Genomic DNA, 16714 nt, shown 5'->3' with positions numbered 1-16714 from the left:
CTGTTCCATTTTTCCAGGATTGAGATCAATTTTTCCAGCCAGATGACTTCAAGTGTGTGCCACTGTCCATAAGGAGAGTCAAAAAAGATACAAAGCATGAATTGGTACAAACCCATTACTCCTACCAAACAAGCTCAAAATCCAGTAATAATAAGAGTTTAGAATTTTTTGGGAAGCTTTTAAAATATACCAATGTCTGGGCCTAACCTGCAGCAATTCTGACCTAATTGGTTTGGGTTCAGGCCTGGGCACATGAATTTTTTTATGGCTCCCCAGAGATTCTCACGTGTAGTCTGTACTGAAAACGTATTCCCCCCCAGATGATTGACATTTTTAAAAAAACTACAGCCCTTGCCTATCATTACATTAGCAATGAAGGTAGACATGACTGCTTGCATAGCAACACTCTGAGCTCATAGATAAGTTAACAATATGTTCTGTGTCCTTCATGAACACAATTGAACTCATCATTTTGAAAAACAGAAAATGAAGCTACTACACATACATTATTCTACACATATTATTTCCTAGCTGGTTTGCTCCATGTATTTACAAAAAGAGAGGTGGAATGGTGGATTCATAAAAGCATGAACTAGCTTGAACAAGACCTAGTTTTGAGTTTGGACTCAACCTTTCACAAACTACCAAAATTTCTAAGGCTCAGCTCCTTTCTTTTTTGAGAATAATTAACATTTATTGAATACTTACTAAGTGCCAGGCACAGTAAGGACTTTACAGGCATTATCTCACTTAATCCTCATAACCTTTTGAAGTAAGTATATTATGTACCCAATTTACAAATGAAGAAACTGATACCTAGTATCATTTGACCAGGATCGCAGAGGTTACAAGTGGCAGGGCAAGAATTTGAACCCTGATTAGGTGACTCCTAAGTGCACACTCGACTCCACCTTTAATTTCTCATCTTTAGAGTTCTAGTGGATGCATAATAAATGTTTATTGAATGGAAACCTATGCTAAGACCTATAACAAGTTGTGAGGGTAGGACATCTAGTGATTTGTTATAAGGATTTACTACTTTATTTACAGAGTTTTGTTTGTTTTGTTGTATTTAAATTGGAGATGACTTCAAGAATAAATATTCCATGATGATCCCATCATTCTGAGTAAGACTTTAGTAAGACTCAGTTTCTTAGGTGCAAAATGTGGAAATTTAGGATCTCATTGAATTAAATGAGAACCCTTTATATAAAATGCTTGATAAGATGAAATGAACCATACGAATATAAGTCGCTATCACAGCTACCACAACCACCTCCACTACCACACTACTGAAAACACTCTACCCACACCATCAGGATGGAGCTTGGTAACATTGAGAATGGGAAACATTCAGGTGCACAGAGGGACTCGCACAAGGTCATGCTGCAAGCCGGTGCTATCAGTGGGGGCTGACCTCTCTCCTCAAGGTTCCTTTCCCAACCCACCCCTTTCTGCAGCATGACCTCATGTCCTACCCCTTTCTGCAGCATGACCTCATGTCCTACCCCTTTCTGCAGCATGACCTCATGTCCTACTGATTTTTTTCAATTACCAAAATATTAAAGAGCACAGGTGGTTCTACTCACCTTCTTAAAAATGTTCATGCCAAGGTCTGAAGAAAGATCTGGGACTGCAGACCTACGTAAATTGGTCAACGAAACCTTAGAAAAGGCCTCAGGGCTAAGAGATTTTTCCTCTTCATTACACTTCATGGTGAGATCCTTAATAGACAATAAAAGTAGACTTCACAATCAAGGACTTAAGGCTTTATATCCAAAGACTTTGCTTATTGAGATGTCACATTTTTAATAGAGATGTGTAATGTTTTGATATCTATGAAGTATTTAACTTGTGGGTCTCGACTTTTAAAATCCATATCCTGCTATGGAAGAGATACATTATATATTAACTGTAACCCCTGTCTGGGGTTTTTAACAATGAGAACGTGAAGCTCCATATTTGGGAAAGCTAAGAAATGAGGGAGGAGACAGGTATCTCATCTTCTCTTTTCATTAAAAAAAGTTTTTCTGTTTAATGGTTCACCAAAGGAGATTTTTATTTTGGGCAGAATCATCTACTACTAAAACAGAGTATCTCTCCTTTTCGCTCTAATATTGCTCATGTTTATTTTCAGAATATGTAGACTTTTTCAGACATAGCCAATTCATATTTAAGTAAACCAAACAACTGGAACATACTGCAAAGCACAGTTTTTTCTCTACATATCCAGCACACATGGTATCAATGAGAAAGAGGGAAAGAAAAAGTGTTCAAGCTGATATTAGCACATTCATTTATCAAAAAGTGATCTTCAGGGGGATGTCATCAAATTGGTATACAGTCAGTTTATTTTTCCAAACATCTGTAATAAATAGCAAGACTATATATCCAAAGGCAATATTTCTAATTACGATCCTGAGGTGCTAAAAAATTTTGAGCTATGCAAAAGAAGGTAAACCATATTCAGTAAAATTCTAGTGTCACACATTTCATGATATCAGTAATTAACAGTTGTATGTGAGAACTATCTATTAACTAGCACTTCAACTGGGAAATTTTCCATTATTTTGGATCAACAGAGTCTTAACTCTAGATTAGTGTGAGTAAGAGGTATTTAGATACCCTTCTTTGAAGGGTAAATTAGATCCTAAGAAAGAAGCAAAAGGGTCTAGCAATAAAAGATAGAAAAGAAAGGATAATAGTATCAGAGTAATCCACCAGTCTGGAATAAAGAGATGGATGCATAGGAGAAAGAGAGAATCTGTTATGGCCAAAGTTGGTGATTCAAAAGACAATGGACTGAGTTTCTCTTACTTGGGTCTTGTGGGTGTTCACTAGTGAGGGAGCTGCTGCCACCATCGAGCTGCTCCTGGGTCTGGGCAGGAGAGGAATATCTGGCTCTGGAGGCTTTTCAGGCTTCTCTTCCAACATGTGCCGCAGCCTTTGTAGATAGTACATCAGAGACCACTGAGTGCCTTCTTCAGACCAATGGGGTTGGAGTAGGCAGCGAAGAACAGCAACGTCAAAGTAGGTGGCATAGCGGGACCTTTGGCATGGAGGTATCACAAGAGAGGCTCTGTTTCCAGTGACAGAAAGAAGATGATTTTATTGGCAAACATTCCAAGGGGTGACACAATATGGCTTGTAGCTCTGCTTTTCTCCTTTGCTTACTTATTCATCCACTTATCTTTTGTGTAGTTTACTCTACTATTCTCCCAACTGGTCTCACTCATTTCACTTTTGCTAGATACTTCCTGGAAGTAGAGAGGTTAGAAAGAGTTTTAAAGGATAGGTAGGAATCAGCTAGGCAAAGTTGAGGATGGGGCAGGAGGGTACATCAGCATTTCAGTCAGAGGAAACCATGTCTACAAAGGTGGAGTTAGAAAACAAAATCATGAGTTTTGGGAAGGTGGGGGAGAGTAAGCAATTGCTGTTAGCTGGTGAGTAATTTGGGTGGTGGGCGATGAGGAGAGTCTATAGAAATAGATGAGCTTCAGATTGTGATGTTCCTTTTATACAATGCTATCAGTTTTTTTTTTACCTTGATAGAAATGGGAGTATTTGTATATATTATTGGCTATTTTAATCTATTATTGGTGATTCTTTTTTTTTTTTTTTTAAAGATTTTATTTATTTGACAGAGAGAGATACAGCGAGAGAGGGAACACAAGCAGCGGGAGTGGGAGAGGGAGAAGCAGGCTTCCCGCGGAGCAGGGAGCCCGATGCAGGGCTCGATCCCAGGACCCTGGGATCATGACCTGAGCCGAAGGCAGATGCTTAATGACTGAGCCACCCAGGCGCCCCTATTATTGGTGATTCTAATATATAAAAGAACCAAAGAAACCGCAAAGTACTAAACAAGCAAAAGTTAGGTTATGAAGAAAATTTTCAAAATTTTGAAATCATTTTGAAAACTCTATAGCTGTATATTCATATAAAATAGCATAACTAATTTAAAAAAATCTCAAGGTTCTGAAATGTATTATTCAATTTAAACACATGATATAGTCATTATTTAGTGTTCAACTTAATTACACTACAACATAGGTTTATGCAATTACTAAATATAATATATCATCCTAGGTATCTTAGGGAATGTGAAGATATATAAGTTTAACTTCTTCATATTGAGTAACATATGGTCCAATGAATGACAGCCAATAAACAACAAATTATAAACTGAGAGCTCCTAGGATCCAAAATGAAACCTTACATCTAAAATCTAAACTTAACTCCCAAACACAGTTTCTTCCTGAGTTAGGTGATGCAAAAGGGAAATTTTTGTACCCTGCTATGAACTAGCAAATGGCACAACCCACACATGGAGAACTTCAGCAAAAAAAAAAAAAAAAAAAAAAAAAAAAATGCAGTTACTAAGAAGTGAAGTTTTCCTGAACTTCCCAGACCCATATTTTTTTTAACTGAAGGTTATGGATCATTATTGTTTCAAGAAATTAATTCAAAAGTATATGACTACTATTGAAATGTTAACTAGAATAAAAACTATCAGAATGCAACAAATAGAATAAGGATTTGTATGCTTGATGAAACTTATTTCACCTCATGCATTGTCATTAGTCATGACATAAAATAGATTTCTTACCATGAGTCGCAGTAAAAAGTTTAAATATGCAAATCCAGACCATGTCTGGGTCTAATCTTGAGTATTTTGATTGACAAGTAGGAAACTACATAGAAGTTAAAACACAACCACATAAGGTGCTGCAATACTAATTATTTAACTGAGTTGGCAGTCATACAAGAAGTTTTCTACAATCAGCGAAGTTCCCATATATGTATGTTATGCTAGAACTTACCCTTTTTCCAGGGACCTAGGATACTCTTTGAATATCAACTGCATGTCAACTTTCAATCCTTCAGAAAGTCCCATAGAGTCTCCTCCCAACCACTTCTCATCCGGTCCATAGACTCCAACATCTTGCGTTAGGCTTATTGTAATTACTTCCGACTAGTCTCATTGCTTCTTCTCTGGTTCCTCCTCTCCTCTCCTCAAACCCTTCCAATGGATTGTTAAATCATCCTTAAAATAAAATGCGAGCTTCTCATAGTAGTCAACATGACCTGCATTATCTGGCTGTGCATACCAATCCAACCTCATTACCATGATTGCCCTGGCAATCATGTATTTATATATATAAAACAAGTATTTATTTGCTGCCTCTTAGCTCCAAATGCATCTTTCTTCTTGCTCTGTGAAAATGGACCAGGGACCTTTAAATATTTTTCCATTGATTTCTGGCATGATGTTTAGCTTGGTCAGTAGATGAAATGGAAAAGGTATTGCAGGAAGAAAGAATTTTGCTTTCTTGCCCTGGTGTACTTGCTCAGCACATTCCTACAATGCATGTACAGCTTCTCCAGTACCAGGCTCCTGTAGTGTTTGTGGGTTGTCTAGGGCTTAGCTCCTGCAGTGCACGTGGCTTCTGCCGAATGGGCATTTTTTCTAGAACCAGGCTTTCGCAGCACTCACAGCTTTCCCTTTGCTCAGCTCCCATAGTGCCTAGTACCCGGCAGCACCCGGCAGCCAACAGCCCCCCGGCACTTCCCTTTGGAAGTTTTGTAGCAGAGGGCCCCTACCAAGACACCTCCCCATGAATAGCTTTCCCTAGTACCCGAGAGGGTTGGATTTCTGACAAGTTCCAAAGGGCAGATTTCCAGCAAGTTCTCCTGGTGCAGCACCACGGTGATCTCTCTGCCATCCATTGAGGCATAACTTCACCCTCTCCAACAGGGTCATAATCTCAATCCTGGGGAGAAAGGGGTCTCCCCTGGGTGTTTTGTCCGACCCCTAAAGTTGGAGATTGCTCCATTATATCTGCTATTCTTATATTCTTTAGAGTTCTCTTTACTTCTTATTAGCCAGTCCCTTACTACTCCAATACTCTAATCCTGTTATACTTAATTCCCTATATTAAACTTGCCCTGTTCAAATTACTATTTGGTTTCTCTCTCCTGATTGGACCAGTCCTGACACATCTGGTTGTTGTGCTTCAGCCACATTGGCTTTCTTACTACTCTTGACTACATCAAGCTTATGCTAGCTTCAGAGCTTTTTTTCTATGTGGAAATGTCTACCCTTGAGGCCTAGGCTTTATCTAGGCTCTGTTCCAATGTCATCCCCTCAGAGAGGTCTTCCTCAAACACTGTGTAGAGTGGCCTCCCTCCACCACTACCCATCTCTTCACCCTGTTCTAATTTTCTCCACAGCATGTAGCATAACTTGAGATTATATCATTTACTTGATTAGTGCCTATCTCCATTTATTTGAATGAATTAAAAAATTTCAGAAGTGGATTCAAGACAAAGATGGAGAAATCAAAGTCTTTTGTACGTACAAGCAATATGCATTTTGACAATGGAAAGAAAAAAGAGCTCATTAGAAGTAACAGCAAATAGGTAAATGCCGTGGGTTGGGGAGCAAAATGATGAGGAATAAAATCGACAATATAACTTAGTATGTTCAAATGTAAATAACACTTGACCCAACAAGGTGAAGATAAACATCTATTCCAAAAATTAGGGGAAAGAAATGTCAATTTAACCTCAACTGGTATCAGCGATAGGTAGGAAATATCTAACTTTCAACATAGATTGGATCACTGTTCTATATGACTTGAAAGAATGACCACTATCAGGGTAAACTAGGAAAGACCACGCAGGCACAGGTTAGCCTTAAACATCACCCTCCTATTACAACAGAATGATAATACAGGAAATTGGGGATACTTGGGGACCACCACAAACAATACTATAAAACATTTTTAAAAAATCTTAATAAACAGACAAACTAACTTTTGGTTTTTTTTGGAGAGGGAGTTGGGGGACAGGGAGAGGGAGAGGTAGACTCCCCACTGAGCATGGAGTCCAATGTAGGGCTCAATCCCACAACCCTGACATCATGACCTGAGCCAAATTCAGGAGTTGGATGCTTAACTGACTGAGCCACCCGGGTGCCCCAAACTGTTATTAGAGTGAATTCTTGATATTTTAAAGATTTCCATCACTCCCTCTCCCAGTAATCTGTAAGTTTAATGTAATTCTCTTTTGTGTTCTGAACCCAATTTCAACATGTATGTGTTGGGCGGGGGGCTTCCACACCATAAAAAATTTTCCTAGACACCAACTGGGTCCGTTCTCTGTCAACTGAATTCTGATACCTATCTACCCAGAGATAGCATCACATTAAGGGTTCGGTCCTGCAAGACTACTCTCCCTCCTACTTTAGACACCAGGTTGTCACCTGTGCTTCTAATCAACTGGCCATAGACTAGAGAGGTTCCCATGACTGCTTCCCACCCCACCCCACCCTTGAACTTCAGATTCTAGTTGCAAGTCCAGGTTGTTATCTGTACTTTGTAATGACAGGTCCTAAATCAGAAGTTCCCATGATCCCCTCCTTGAATTCAATTAATTTTCTAGAGTGGCTCACAGAACTCAGGAAACCTGTTTATTCACTAGATTATTGATTTATTATAAAAGGATACAACTCAGGCACAACCAGACAGAGGAAATGCTTAGGGCAAGGTATGGGGAAGGGGCATGGACTTCCTTGTCCTCTCCCAGCACCTCCCCATGTTTACCAACCCAGAAGCTCTCTGAACTCTACCCTTTCTGGCATCTTTTGAAGGCTTTATTACATAGGCATAATTGACTAAATCATTAGCCATTGGCAATTGATTCAAACTCCAGCCCTTCCTGGAGATCCGGTGCAGGACTTAAAGTTTTAACCCTCTAGTCACATGGTTGGTTCTCCTGGCAATCAGCTTCTAGTCTTAAGTGCAGTCCACATGTCACCTCATTAACAACAAAAGTCACCTTTGTTGCTTTCATCATTCAGGAAATAGGAGCTTACTGACAGAAACGGAGTAAGGCCCAATATATATTTCTTATTATAAATCATAGCATCACAAATTCTGAACAAAATTCCAAAGGGATTTATCTTTTATAAATCAATGAGACTGTTCTGAAATTTAACTGGATGAATGAATAAAACTTTGAGTGTAATCAAGAGAGATTTAAAAGGAAGTGTAAAACGGTGTAAATTGTCCAATGCTAATGTATGTTTTACAACAATAATATTTGGTCAACTAGTGCTGATTTAGGAATAGACAAGAATTCAGTGGTATACAATATGGAGCTACAAAAGATTCAAATATTTGTAAGAACCTAATATATCAAAGAAGTCATGCATTAAATTAGTACAAAGGATATATTAGTCAATAAATAATATTGGCATAATTCACGTACTCAGAAAAATATAATTTAGCCTATCTTAAATTATCATATTTTATTCACCAAATAAAATCAAGACAGATTAAGATTTAAATATAAAAATATAAAAACATAATAGTACTAGAAAAACATTTTGGCTATTTTTTTATAATCTTGGAGTAGAGAAGGACTTAATAAGAACGTAATGGCCCCAAATTTAAAACAATACAAATGCCCATCAACAGGTGAATGTATAAACAAGCTGTGTACATCCATGCAGTGGACCACTACTCAGCAATAACAAGGTCAGAACTATTGATATATTCAATAATTATGCTGAATAAAAGAAGCCAGACCAAAAAAAAAAAAAAAAGACTGTTTTCATTTATATGAAATTCTAGAAGCCTGCAAACAAATCTATAGTGACAGAAAGCAGATCAGTGGTTGCCTGCAGATGGAGAAAGAGTGGGTGGGAAGGGGAAAAATTACCAAGGATCACAGAAAACTTTTAAGGAGATATGTTCATTATCTTGATTGTGGTGATAACAATGTATAATAAGAGAGAGTAGCATTTGAAAGATCTTTTGCTGTTCAAAAGGAGGGTTGAGATTTTATTGAATTATGACTCTTAATAGTCAAATATCCATGCTAAATTTTCAAAGATAACCATATCTTTCCAATAGAAGGAAAACGGGATTTAGAGAAAACTCAGTCAATGAACAAGAAGAGAAGAGAGAAAGGAAACATGTAAAAAGCAGAGTAAATAAAAAGCACAAAATAAAATGGAAGATAGAAATCCAAAATGGCAGTTACAAAAATAAATACTGAACACGCTCATGAGATAAAAGACAAAAATTGTGACATTAGATTCAAAGAACAAAGTTTAGCGACATGTTAGTTACAAAAGAAAATTATAAAATTGGGAAGGAGAGAATGGGTACAGAATGCAAATCTAACTAAAACAAAATTGGTGCAGCAATGATGAAAGTAGACTTTGACATAGAAATATTATTAGATATAAAGATGGTCACAAGGCTAAGCAAAAAAAATTAGCTGGGAAGCTACATTAACTCCCAACATGTATATACCTGATAACAAAATTTCCAAATGCTTAAAGTAAAGCCTGAGAGACTTGTAAGGGGAAATAGACAAATAAATAATATCAGTAGTATTTTTAACACACATTTTTCAACAAATAATAGATCAAACATATGGAGATTAGTAAGAATGTAAGAGATCTGAATATACACTTAACATTATTTTCTTGCACCTTGGAAATGTTTACAAATCAAGTCTCAAAAGAAACTGAGGTTTCACTATTTCACGTAAACCTCGTCCTCTAACCACAGTGGAATCCCAATAGAAATCAATAGTGGAAGGAAGGAAGGAAGGAAGGAAGGAAGGAAGGAAGGAAGGAAGGAAGGAAGGAAGAAGGAAGGAAGAAGGAAGGAAGAAAGGAAGGAAGAAAGGAAGGAAGGAAGGAAGGAAGGAAGGAAGGAAGGAAGGAAGGAAAAAGCTCTAATGGGTTAGCAATTTAGAAACATACTTTGAAATAACTCATGAGTCAAATAAAAAGTTGTAATGAGAATTTTTAATATATTACATGGAATGACAATGAGTCCACGTAAAAAAACTTGTGAGATATAGCTCATTTGGAATTAGAGGGATATTTAGAGCTTTAAATGCTTCTATCAAGATAAAGGATATAAAAAATAATGAGAGAAGCATCTACATTTAAAAAAAGGCTTAAAAAAAAAGTTTAAACAGGTTAAAAAAAGGAAGTAAGACCCTGAATAGTAGGAAAAAAAGGAACATCAGATAGGAGCATGTTTAACAAAATATAAGACAAAGCTAGATACGATTAACAAAACCAAATATTATTTCTTTGACAAAACTAATAAAAAGTAATGAAGAAATACAGTAAAAGGTGGGATCACAATACTATCACTGAAAATGCAGACATACCTAGATATAGTAACGATTTTAGAAAAGGGGGAAACATTATGAACACTGTGATTAAAAATGTGAATACCTAGATGAACACATTTATCCAACCAAACTTTAGACCCACAACCTTTAAAAACTGAACTGTGGGAAATAAAATGTATTTTAGAAATTCACTAAGCCCAGAAGATTTACAGCTAAATTCCATTAATCATTAGGGAAATAGGTATCTCCCATTTCATACAAAGTGTTCCATAGACAGGAAAAAGAAAGGAAACATTCTTTTCATGAGGCCAGGATAACCCTGCTGCTAAAACAAGACAAGTACAGCATAGGAAATGAAAATCAGAAGCCAGTCTCATTTATGAGTGTTGATGTAAAAAGATACATAAAATATAAACAAACTATATTCAGCAATGTACAAACTGGATTTTTTCCTAGGAATTTAAGGATGATGTAGTAAAGTAATTCACCACCTAAAAAGATTACAAGAGAACCTACCCATGTGATTTTCTCACTAGGTGCAGAAAAACCTTTTATAAAATTTATTATTAGTTTATTAAAGTCAATAATAAAAATTAGAAAAGTGCTATAATAATAGAAAAGAGTGATAATAATATTTGGGCACAGAGTCAGGCAGAGTGATGCGACAGAATGCAAGAGCCCCAAATCATACCCTCACAGTTGTGCAAATCTGATATTCAACAGAGACTAAGTTACAAATCTGCAGGAAAATAAATATTTAAGAAATGGTGAAGGCGGGCGCCTGGGTGGCTCAGTTGGTTAAGCGACTGCCTTCAGCTCAGGTCATGATCCTGGAGTCCCGGGATTGAGTCCCGCATCGGTCTCCCTGCTCAGCAGGGGGTCTGCTTCTCCCTCTGACCCTCTTCCCTCTCGTGCTCTCTGTCTCTCATTCTCTCTCTCAAATAAATAAATAAAATCTTTTAAAAAAAATGGTGAAGGAAAAAATCAGCTATTTATGTGGGAAAAAACATACCCATCTCTCATACAGCCATATTAAAAAAAAAAAGCCAACCTGAGATGAACTGAAGACACTTAAAAGCAAAACAGAAGAAACAGAAATATTTATGACCAAGGGTATGAAAGGATTTCTGAAGAAGATAACATTCCAAACTATTTTTTAAAAGTATTGATAAGTTTGGGGCGCCTGGGTGGCTCAGTTGGTTAAACGACTGCCTTCGGCTCAGGTCATGATCCTGGAGTCCCTGGATCGAGTCCCGCATCGGGCTCCCTGCTCAGCAGGGAGTCTGCTTCTCCCTCTGACCCTCCCCCCTCTCATGCTCTCTCTATCTCATTCTCTCTCTCAAATAAATAAATAAAATCTTAAAAAAAAAAGTATTGATAAGTTTGACTCTATTCACATTTAAAATTTCTATTAAAAAAAAAATAAAGTGGGTGCCCAGGTGGCTCAGTCGGTTAAGCGTCTGCCTTCAGCTCAGGTCATGATCTCAGGGTCCTGGGATCGAGTACTGTATTGGCCTCCTTGCTCAGGGGGGAGCCTGCTTCTTCCTCTCCTTCTCCCCCTCCTCTTGCTCATGTTCATTCTCTCTCTCTCTCTCTCAAATGAATAAATAAAATATTAAAAAAAAAAAAACAAAGTGGAGATTTATAAAGTATAAAAAATACCTGTAAGTCTTAGGGTACCAAGAATTATTATTTTTGCTAATAAAGAATGCTCATAAATCAGGAAGGAAAAGACAAACAGCTCAAATGTGCAAAGGGTGTGGAAAGACATTTTGCCAAAAAGAAACCTAAAGAGAGACAAAATAGAGAGAGGTACTCTACTCCAGTAATAGCCGGGGAAATGTGGACTTAAGTCACAATCCATCAGAGTTGTGGGACTATAGAAGCCTGAAGATGGGAAGTATTGCTGAGGGTGTGACTAACCAGAAACACTGCTGGTAAACTCAGAGTATGATTGGGCGATGTCTAGTAAATTTTCAATTGTCCTTATCCTATGATCCAGAAATCCCATTCCTGAGGGAAACTCTATCTTAGAGAAACTCCTGCCCATGTACACAGGGGACATGTACAAAGGTGTTTATGGCATCAGTTTTGTTAAAGAACTAAAGAACATCCTGAAAATTAGCCAAAGGAAAAGGGGCAAATAAATGTTGGCAAGTATTTGCCAAATATTATTTATGTGTTATATGATGTGACAGGCTAGGGTGCTTATCATGTTCTATTTTATCAGCATGATTATTGTATTCACTTGTGAAAAGACATAAAACTGAACACTTAGGTGTTGTATACTTTTCTGTGTTTCTTTAAAGAACATTAGCTAAGACCTTGGATTTTATCAATATGGACTAAAAATCCGCTATTCATATATACATAAAGTAGATCTGTATAAAGTACATCTATATGTATATACTGTATATAATATATTCTATGTTCTATATATCATATACACATATACTTATATATAACCTCATACATTTATATGTAACAAATACATAATATATGATTTTAATACTTATATATGTTAAATATGTATATACGTCTATATGTATATATAGGTATATATGTTTTTTTGCCCAAATTAGTCTCATTATCCCCAAGGCGATGTGTAATGTTTGTTCTTTCAAAGGATTTTGTCCTCCAACTTTTTATTATGTAACCATTTTAATAAAAAGCCCGAGTCTCAGAATTTTATGAGTTGCCAAGTTTTCATAAGGAGCATGTGGGCTAGATTCAAAATTCAGGTTCCCATCCCAGGAGGAAATCTTTTACTTTGATTTGCCTTCAGCCCCCACTTCCAGACCCCATTTCCTCTCCATCCTTCTCTACCTCCCTGCCCTGGAAGTCTCATCTGCCCTGGAAGACTCTACCAAGGGCTTCCCCTGCCTCTGGCTCCTGACTGGATTTGGCAAAAGGAAGCTCTCACAGGAGACTGACAGCAGAAGGACAATGGTGTCTTCCTCAAGACTCCTTGCTTTCAGAGGTTTGCCTAGGACTGGCCCTGTGACCTCGGACTGACCTAGGCCATCTGTGGTCACAGCTGTTAGTCACTCTCTCCGCAGAGTTCTCCACAACTGCTCCCTCCCTTCCCTCAGGACCCAGAGCTGCTAGTCCTCCTGGAGTCCAGGCACCGGAGTACCTGTGGCTTCCCTATATATCCAGTCCAAACCTAGCTTCCCTGGTGGTCTAGTGGTTAGCATTCGGCACTCTCTCTCGGTCCAAACCTTGTTACTAACCCCTGTTTTGATCGTGTCTCAGCCTGACCAGTATACGACTTGTTTCATCCTGAGATGAGTTTCCAGGAGGAAACTGGCTGATTACATCCTCCAGCTCAGTTTGAGGGAAAGAAATAACCCCAATTCTCATAACCTTAAGAGGCTCTCACTTCTCTTCCTGCCACCTCTCACCTCCATTTCTCTTTCTTAAAAAAGCATGGACTACCCTACCCCACTTCTCTCAGCCTGTCTTTATACCTAGAATAACAGGATTCCACCCCACCCCAATGCTATAGTCTTGGATTCCTAAAGAAAAGACAAAGTATGAGGTTGGTGTGGCAACCAGCTGGGTAATTTTAGGTCCTCAAGTATTTGTGACAGTCATTGGACTTATAAGAGCCTGTGAAAGCTATTGTTTTCTTGACTAGGCTGCTGTGATTAAGGGAGATATTAGGAGTTCAACAGAATTATTTTTCCCCCTTTGGACTAGCTATCTTTACCCTTTACTTCCTGCCCCATACCTCAGTGTCCCCAAATGTTTCCAGTTTGTAAATTAGATTAGGGAGTTCCATAAATTATTTCAAATCCAAGAGCAGTGTTCCATATAATGAGATGCCAGTGGACAAGTTCTTTGAGAATCCCAAGTGGATAGGGAGAAGAGAATTTATTAAAAATGCACATTCCCAGGTCTTACCCCAGACTCACTAAACCCGAATTGCTGGGGATACAGCCCAGGAATCTTTATTTTATACAATATCTCCAGGTAATTCTTAAATACTCTTAATAAGATTGGAGAGCAACTGCCCTAGAGAAACATGTAATGTATGACTTTTGCACTTTTAGGCCAATATCCAAAACAATTCCTATATGGAAACACTAACTGAATGATATATTGCCAGTTTTGTCCCTAAGGCTGCCAGAGGACTAAATTTATGTCTTTCTCTACATACAAAATGTATTTGATGAAAGCAATTATTAACTGCACAGTTTGAGTCCTGTGGTCATTAACTACTTCCTGACAAATCATGTCAGTTCAGCTGAAGATGGACTGCACAACAGCAAGACTCCACCAACATAAGGCTGCGATCAGAGACTAAAAAGGGGTCTTTATGTTAATAAAAATTTGTTAGGTAAATTCACATTAAATTGCTTAATATTTAAAGAGACCCCATTTGAAACAAGAATGAAGTTGAAGAGCATTCTGTAGCAAATATTTATAACCCAGAGTACCTTCATTTTAGGTGTTATTCAAGGACGAGTTTGTCTTAAAGTGTGAGCTATATTGGGGTGAGTAGTCAATAAAAAGGAAGAATCATCAATAAATGTTTAATTTCATTTAAGAGAGACAAGTTGATCCATAATCAACTTGTCACTAATCCAGTAAAACTCATTTTAATTAACAATCTAATTAACATGTGAGTGAAAAATTTACATAACTGGAAAAAGATGGTATGGGGGCTATCATTGTGTGATCTGATAAAAATGCTCTTACTAACTCTAATATTCTATTATTCTGTAAGTCATTTTGTAGAAAAAAATGAAAATTTTATTAAAGTATGAATACAACTTTTGTTCTAAATGGTATACGTAAAAATAATGAAAGGAAGTATACATACAAAAAATGAATGATATTTAAATCTTCCTAATGAGCTCATTGATGATTTTTACTTTAAAAAAATATTTTATACCTTTAAATATTTTTCTATAATTAGCATATGCTTCTTTTATATTCATAAAATAAATAACGCATTATGACAAATTTTTTGACTGTCAAAAAAGCTAAAAATTTCATTAACATATTTTCCATGCAACTATGGCTTCAGGAAACCAAGTTATTAATAATTAGGGCTGAGGGATGCTAGTAGAGAGCGTCTAAGGCAGAAAAACACTCTGGAAATAATAATCTGTGGAGGCAGAGAACTGTGGAAATCAGTTTTGACCCTACACAGTATTTAACAAAGCAGAAATTAAGTCTGTGCATATGGTAATTGAAGATGAAATCTCACATTAATTTTAAAAACTAGCTACCTGCTCACTGATTGCAGAGTTCAGGGAAGAGTGATGTTCTGTTCAGTCAAGGTCAGGGCAAAAGAGATGATGAATTGTATTTGTTTGATACAAGCAGACAGCTTTTGTTTCTAAGATATTTGCATTGCTTTGTTATTAAAGTTCTCTTCATTTCTGATTAATACATGAACTCTTCCAACAAAGACACATTAACATTAGCATTTTCTGAAAGGTCTACCTTGTGCATCATTTCCATGGTAACCAGCCACTGCAGCTAGGCAGAGAGAAGACCTAATTCATTCTTCTAAAGTGCCACTGATTCATGTCGAATTCACATATGTAGGCGTGGGTGTGCTGAGGGTGACTGTGTGTATGTATGCGTCAAGAAATGCATATGTATATAGATGTTTAAATGTGGTAATCTCAGAGAATGGAAAAAACAACTTCCATCCACAAACAGGAAACCTTGAACCTTGCAGTTTGTCAAAGAAATATCATATGCAATTTATATTTGCAAATTTCCAATGCATATTCTGGCCGAGAAAAATTATGTAAGAAATGTAAGCTTCTGGGTATTTTATGACCTCAACATTTCACCCTGATATTGCTTTTAATAATTTTTAAAAGTCAGACCAAATATAGTATTTGAGGTAGAAATTACTTACATTTAAACTTTTTGGATAGTGTAGAACAGAATTAGTGAAGGAGGAATACGAGAATATTCAATAATTGATTGAAGAAAATGTACAGATACATTCATAATTATATCTAAAATGATGGTGACATCATCATCATTACTGTTTGTTGTGGCCAGCCTCCAAAATAGGCTCCAATGATCCCTGTTTCTTGGTATTCACACCCTTATGTGGTTCCTTCTCTATACCAGCATTGGTATGATTCATAGCATATATCAGAAGTGATGGCATGTCAACTTTAGAAATTAGGTTTAAGGACACCGAAGCATTGATCTTGGTTGCTCCCTCTCTTTATGGGATACTTTGTTTTGGGGGAAGCCAGCTGTCATGTCATGAGCAGCCCTTTGGAGAGGCTCAGATGGTGAAGCCTGTAGCTTCTAGTCAACAGTCATCCAAGTGATCTTGAAAGCAGTCTCACACCCAGTCAAACTTCCAGATGATGGCAGCCCTGGCCAACATCTTGACAGACCCCAGAGCTGCAACCACTTAGCTAAACTCTTTCTGGATTCATGACCCTCAGGAACTATGTCAGATGATAAATGTCTTTTGCTTTAAGCTATTAAGAAATTTGGGTAATTTGTTATATCGCAATTGATAGCTAATGCAGATTTTCATACCAAGATAACATCCTAAATT

The 16714-nt window shown here is 37.3% G+C and overlaps 1 protein-coding gene across 3 annotated transcripts in view; it reads right to left on the bottom strand.

Annotated features, from left to right (window-relative positions):
• Positions 1–16714, bottom strand: part of UNC80 (unc-80 homolog, NALCN channel complex subunit) — a 229921-nt gene that overhangs the window by 175422 nt on the left and 37785 nt on the right. For all 3 annotated transcript variants that reach the window (XM_064587002.1, XM_064587001.1, XM_064587003.1), the window contains exons 8-9: positions 2818–3079; positions 1590–1724 (exon numbers count right to left, since the gene is read on the bottom strand). In XM_064587002.1, the coding sequence (XP_064443072.1) occupies positions 1590–1724; positions 2818–3079 (397 nt within the window). The remainder of the gene's footprint in view (positions 1–1589; positions 1725–2817; positions 3080–16714) is intronic.

The sequence above is a fragment of the Mirounga angustirostris genome, unplaced genomic scaffold (genome assembly GCF_029215605.1).
Source record: "Mirounga angustirostris isolate CCGP_5_RB_7025 unplaced genomic scaffold, mMirAng1.0.hap1 SCAF_3, whole genome shotgun sequence".
In the NCBI taxonomy this organism is placed as follows: Eukaryota; Metazoa; Chordata; class Mammalia; order Carnivora; family Phocidae; genus Mirounga; species Mirounga angustirostris.
The sequence above is the reverse complement of the archived record's forward strand: the minus strand, read 5'-3'. Positions and strand labels throughout refer to the sequence as shown.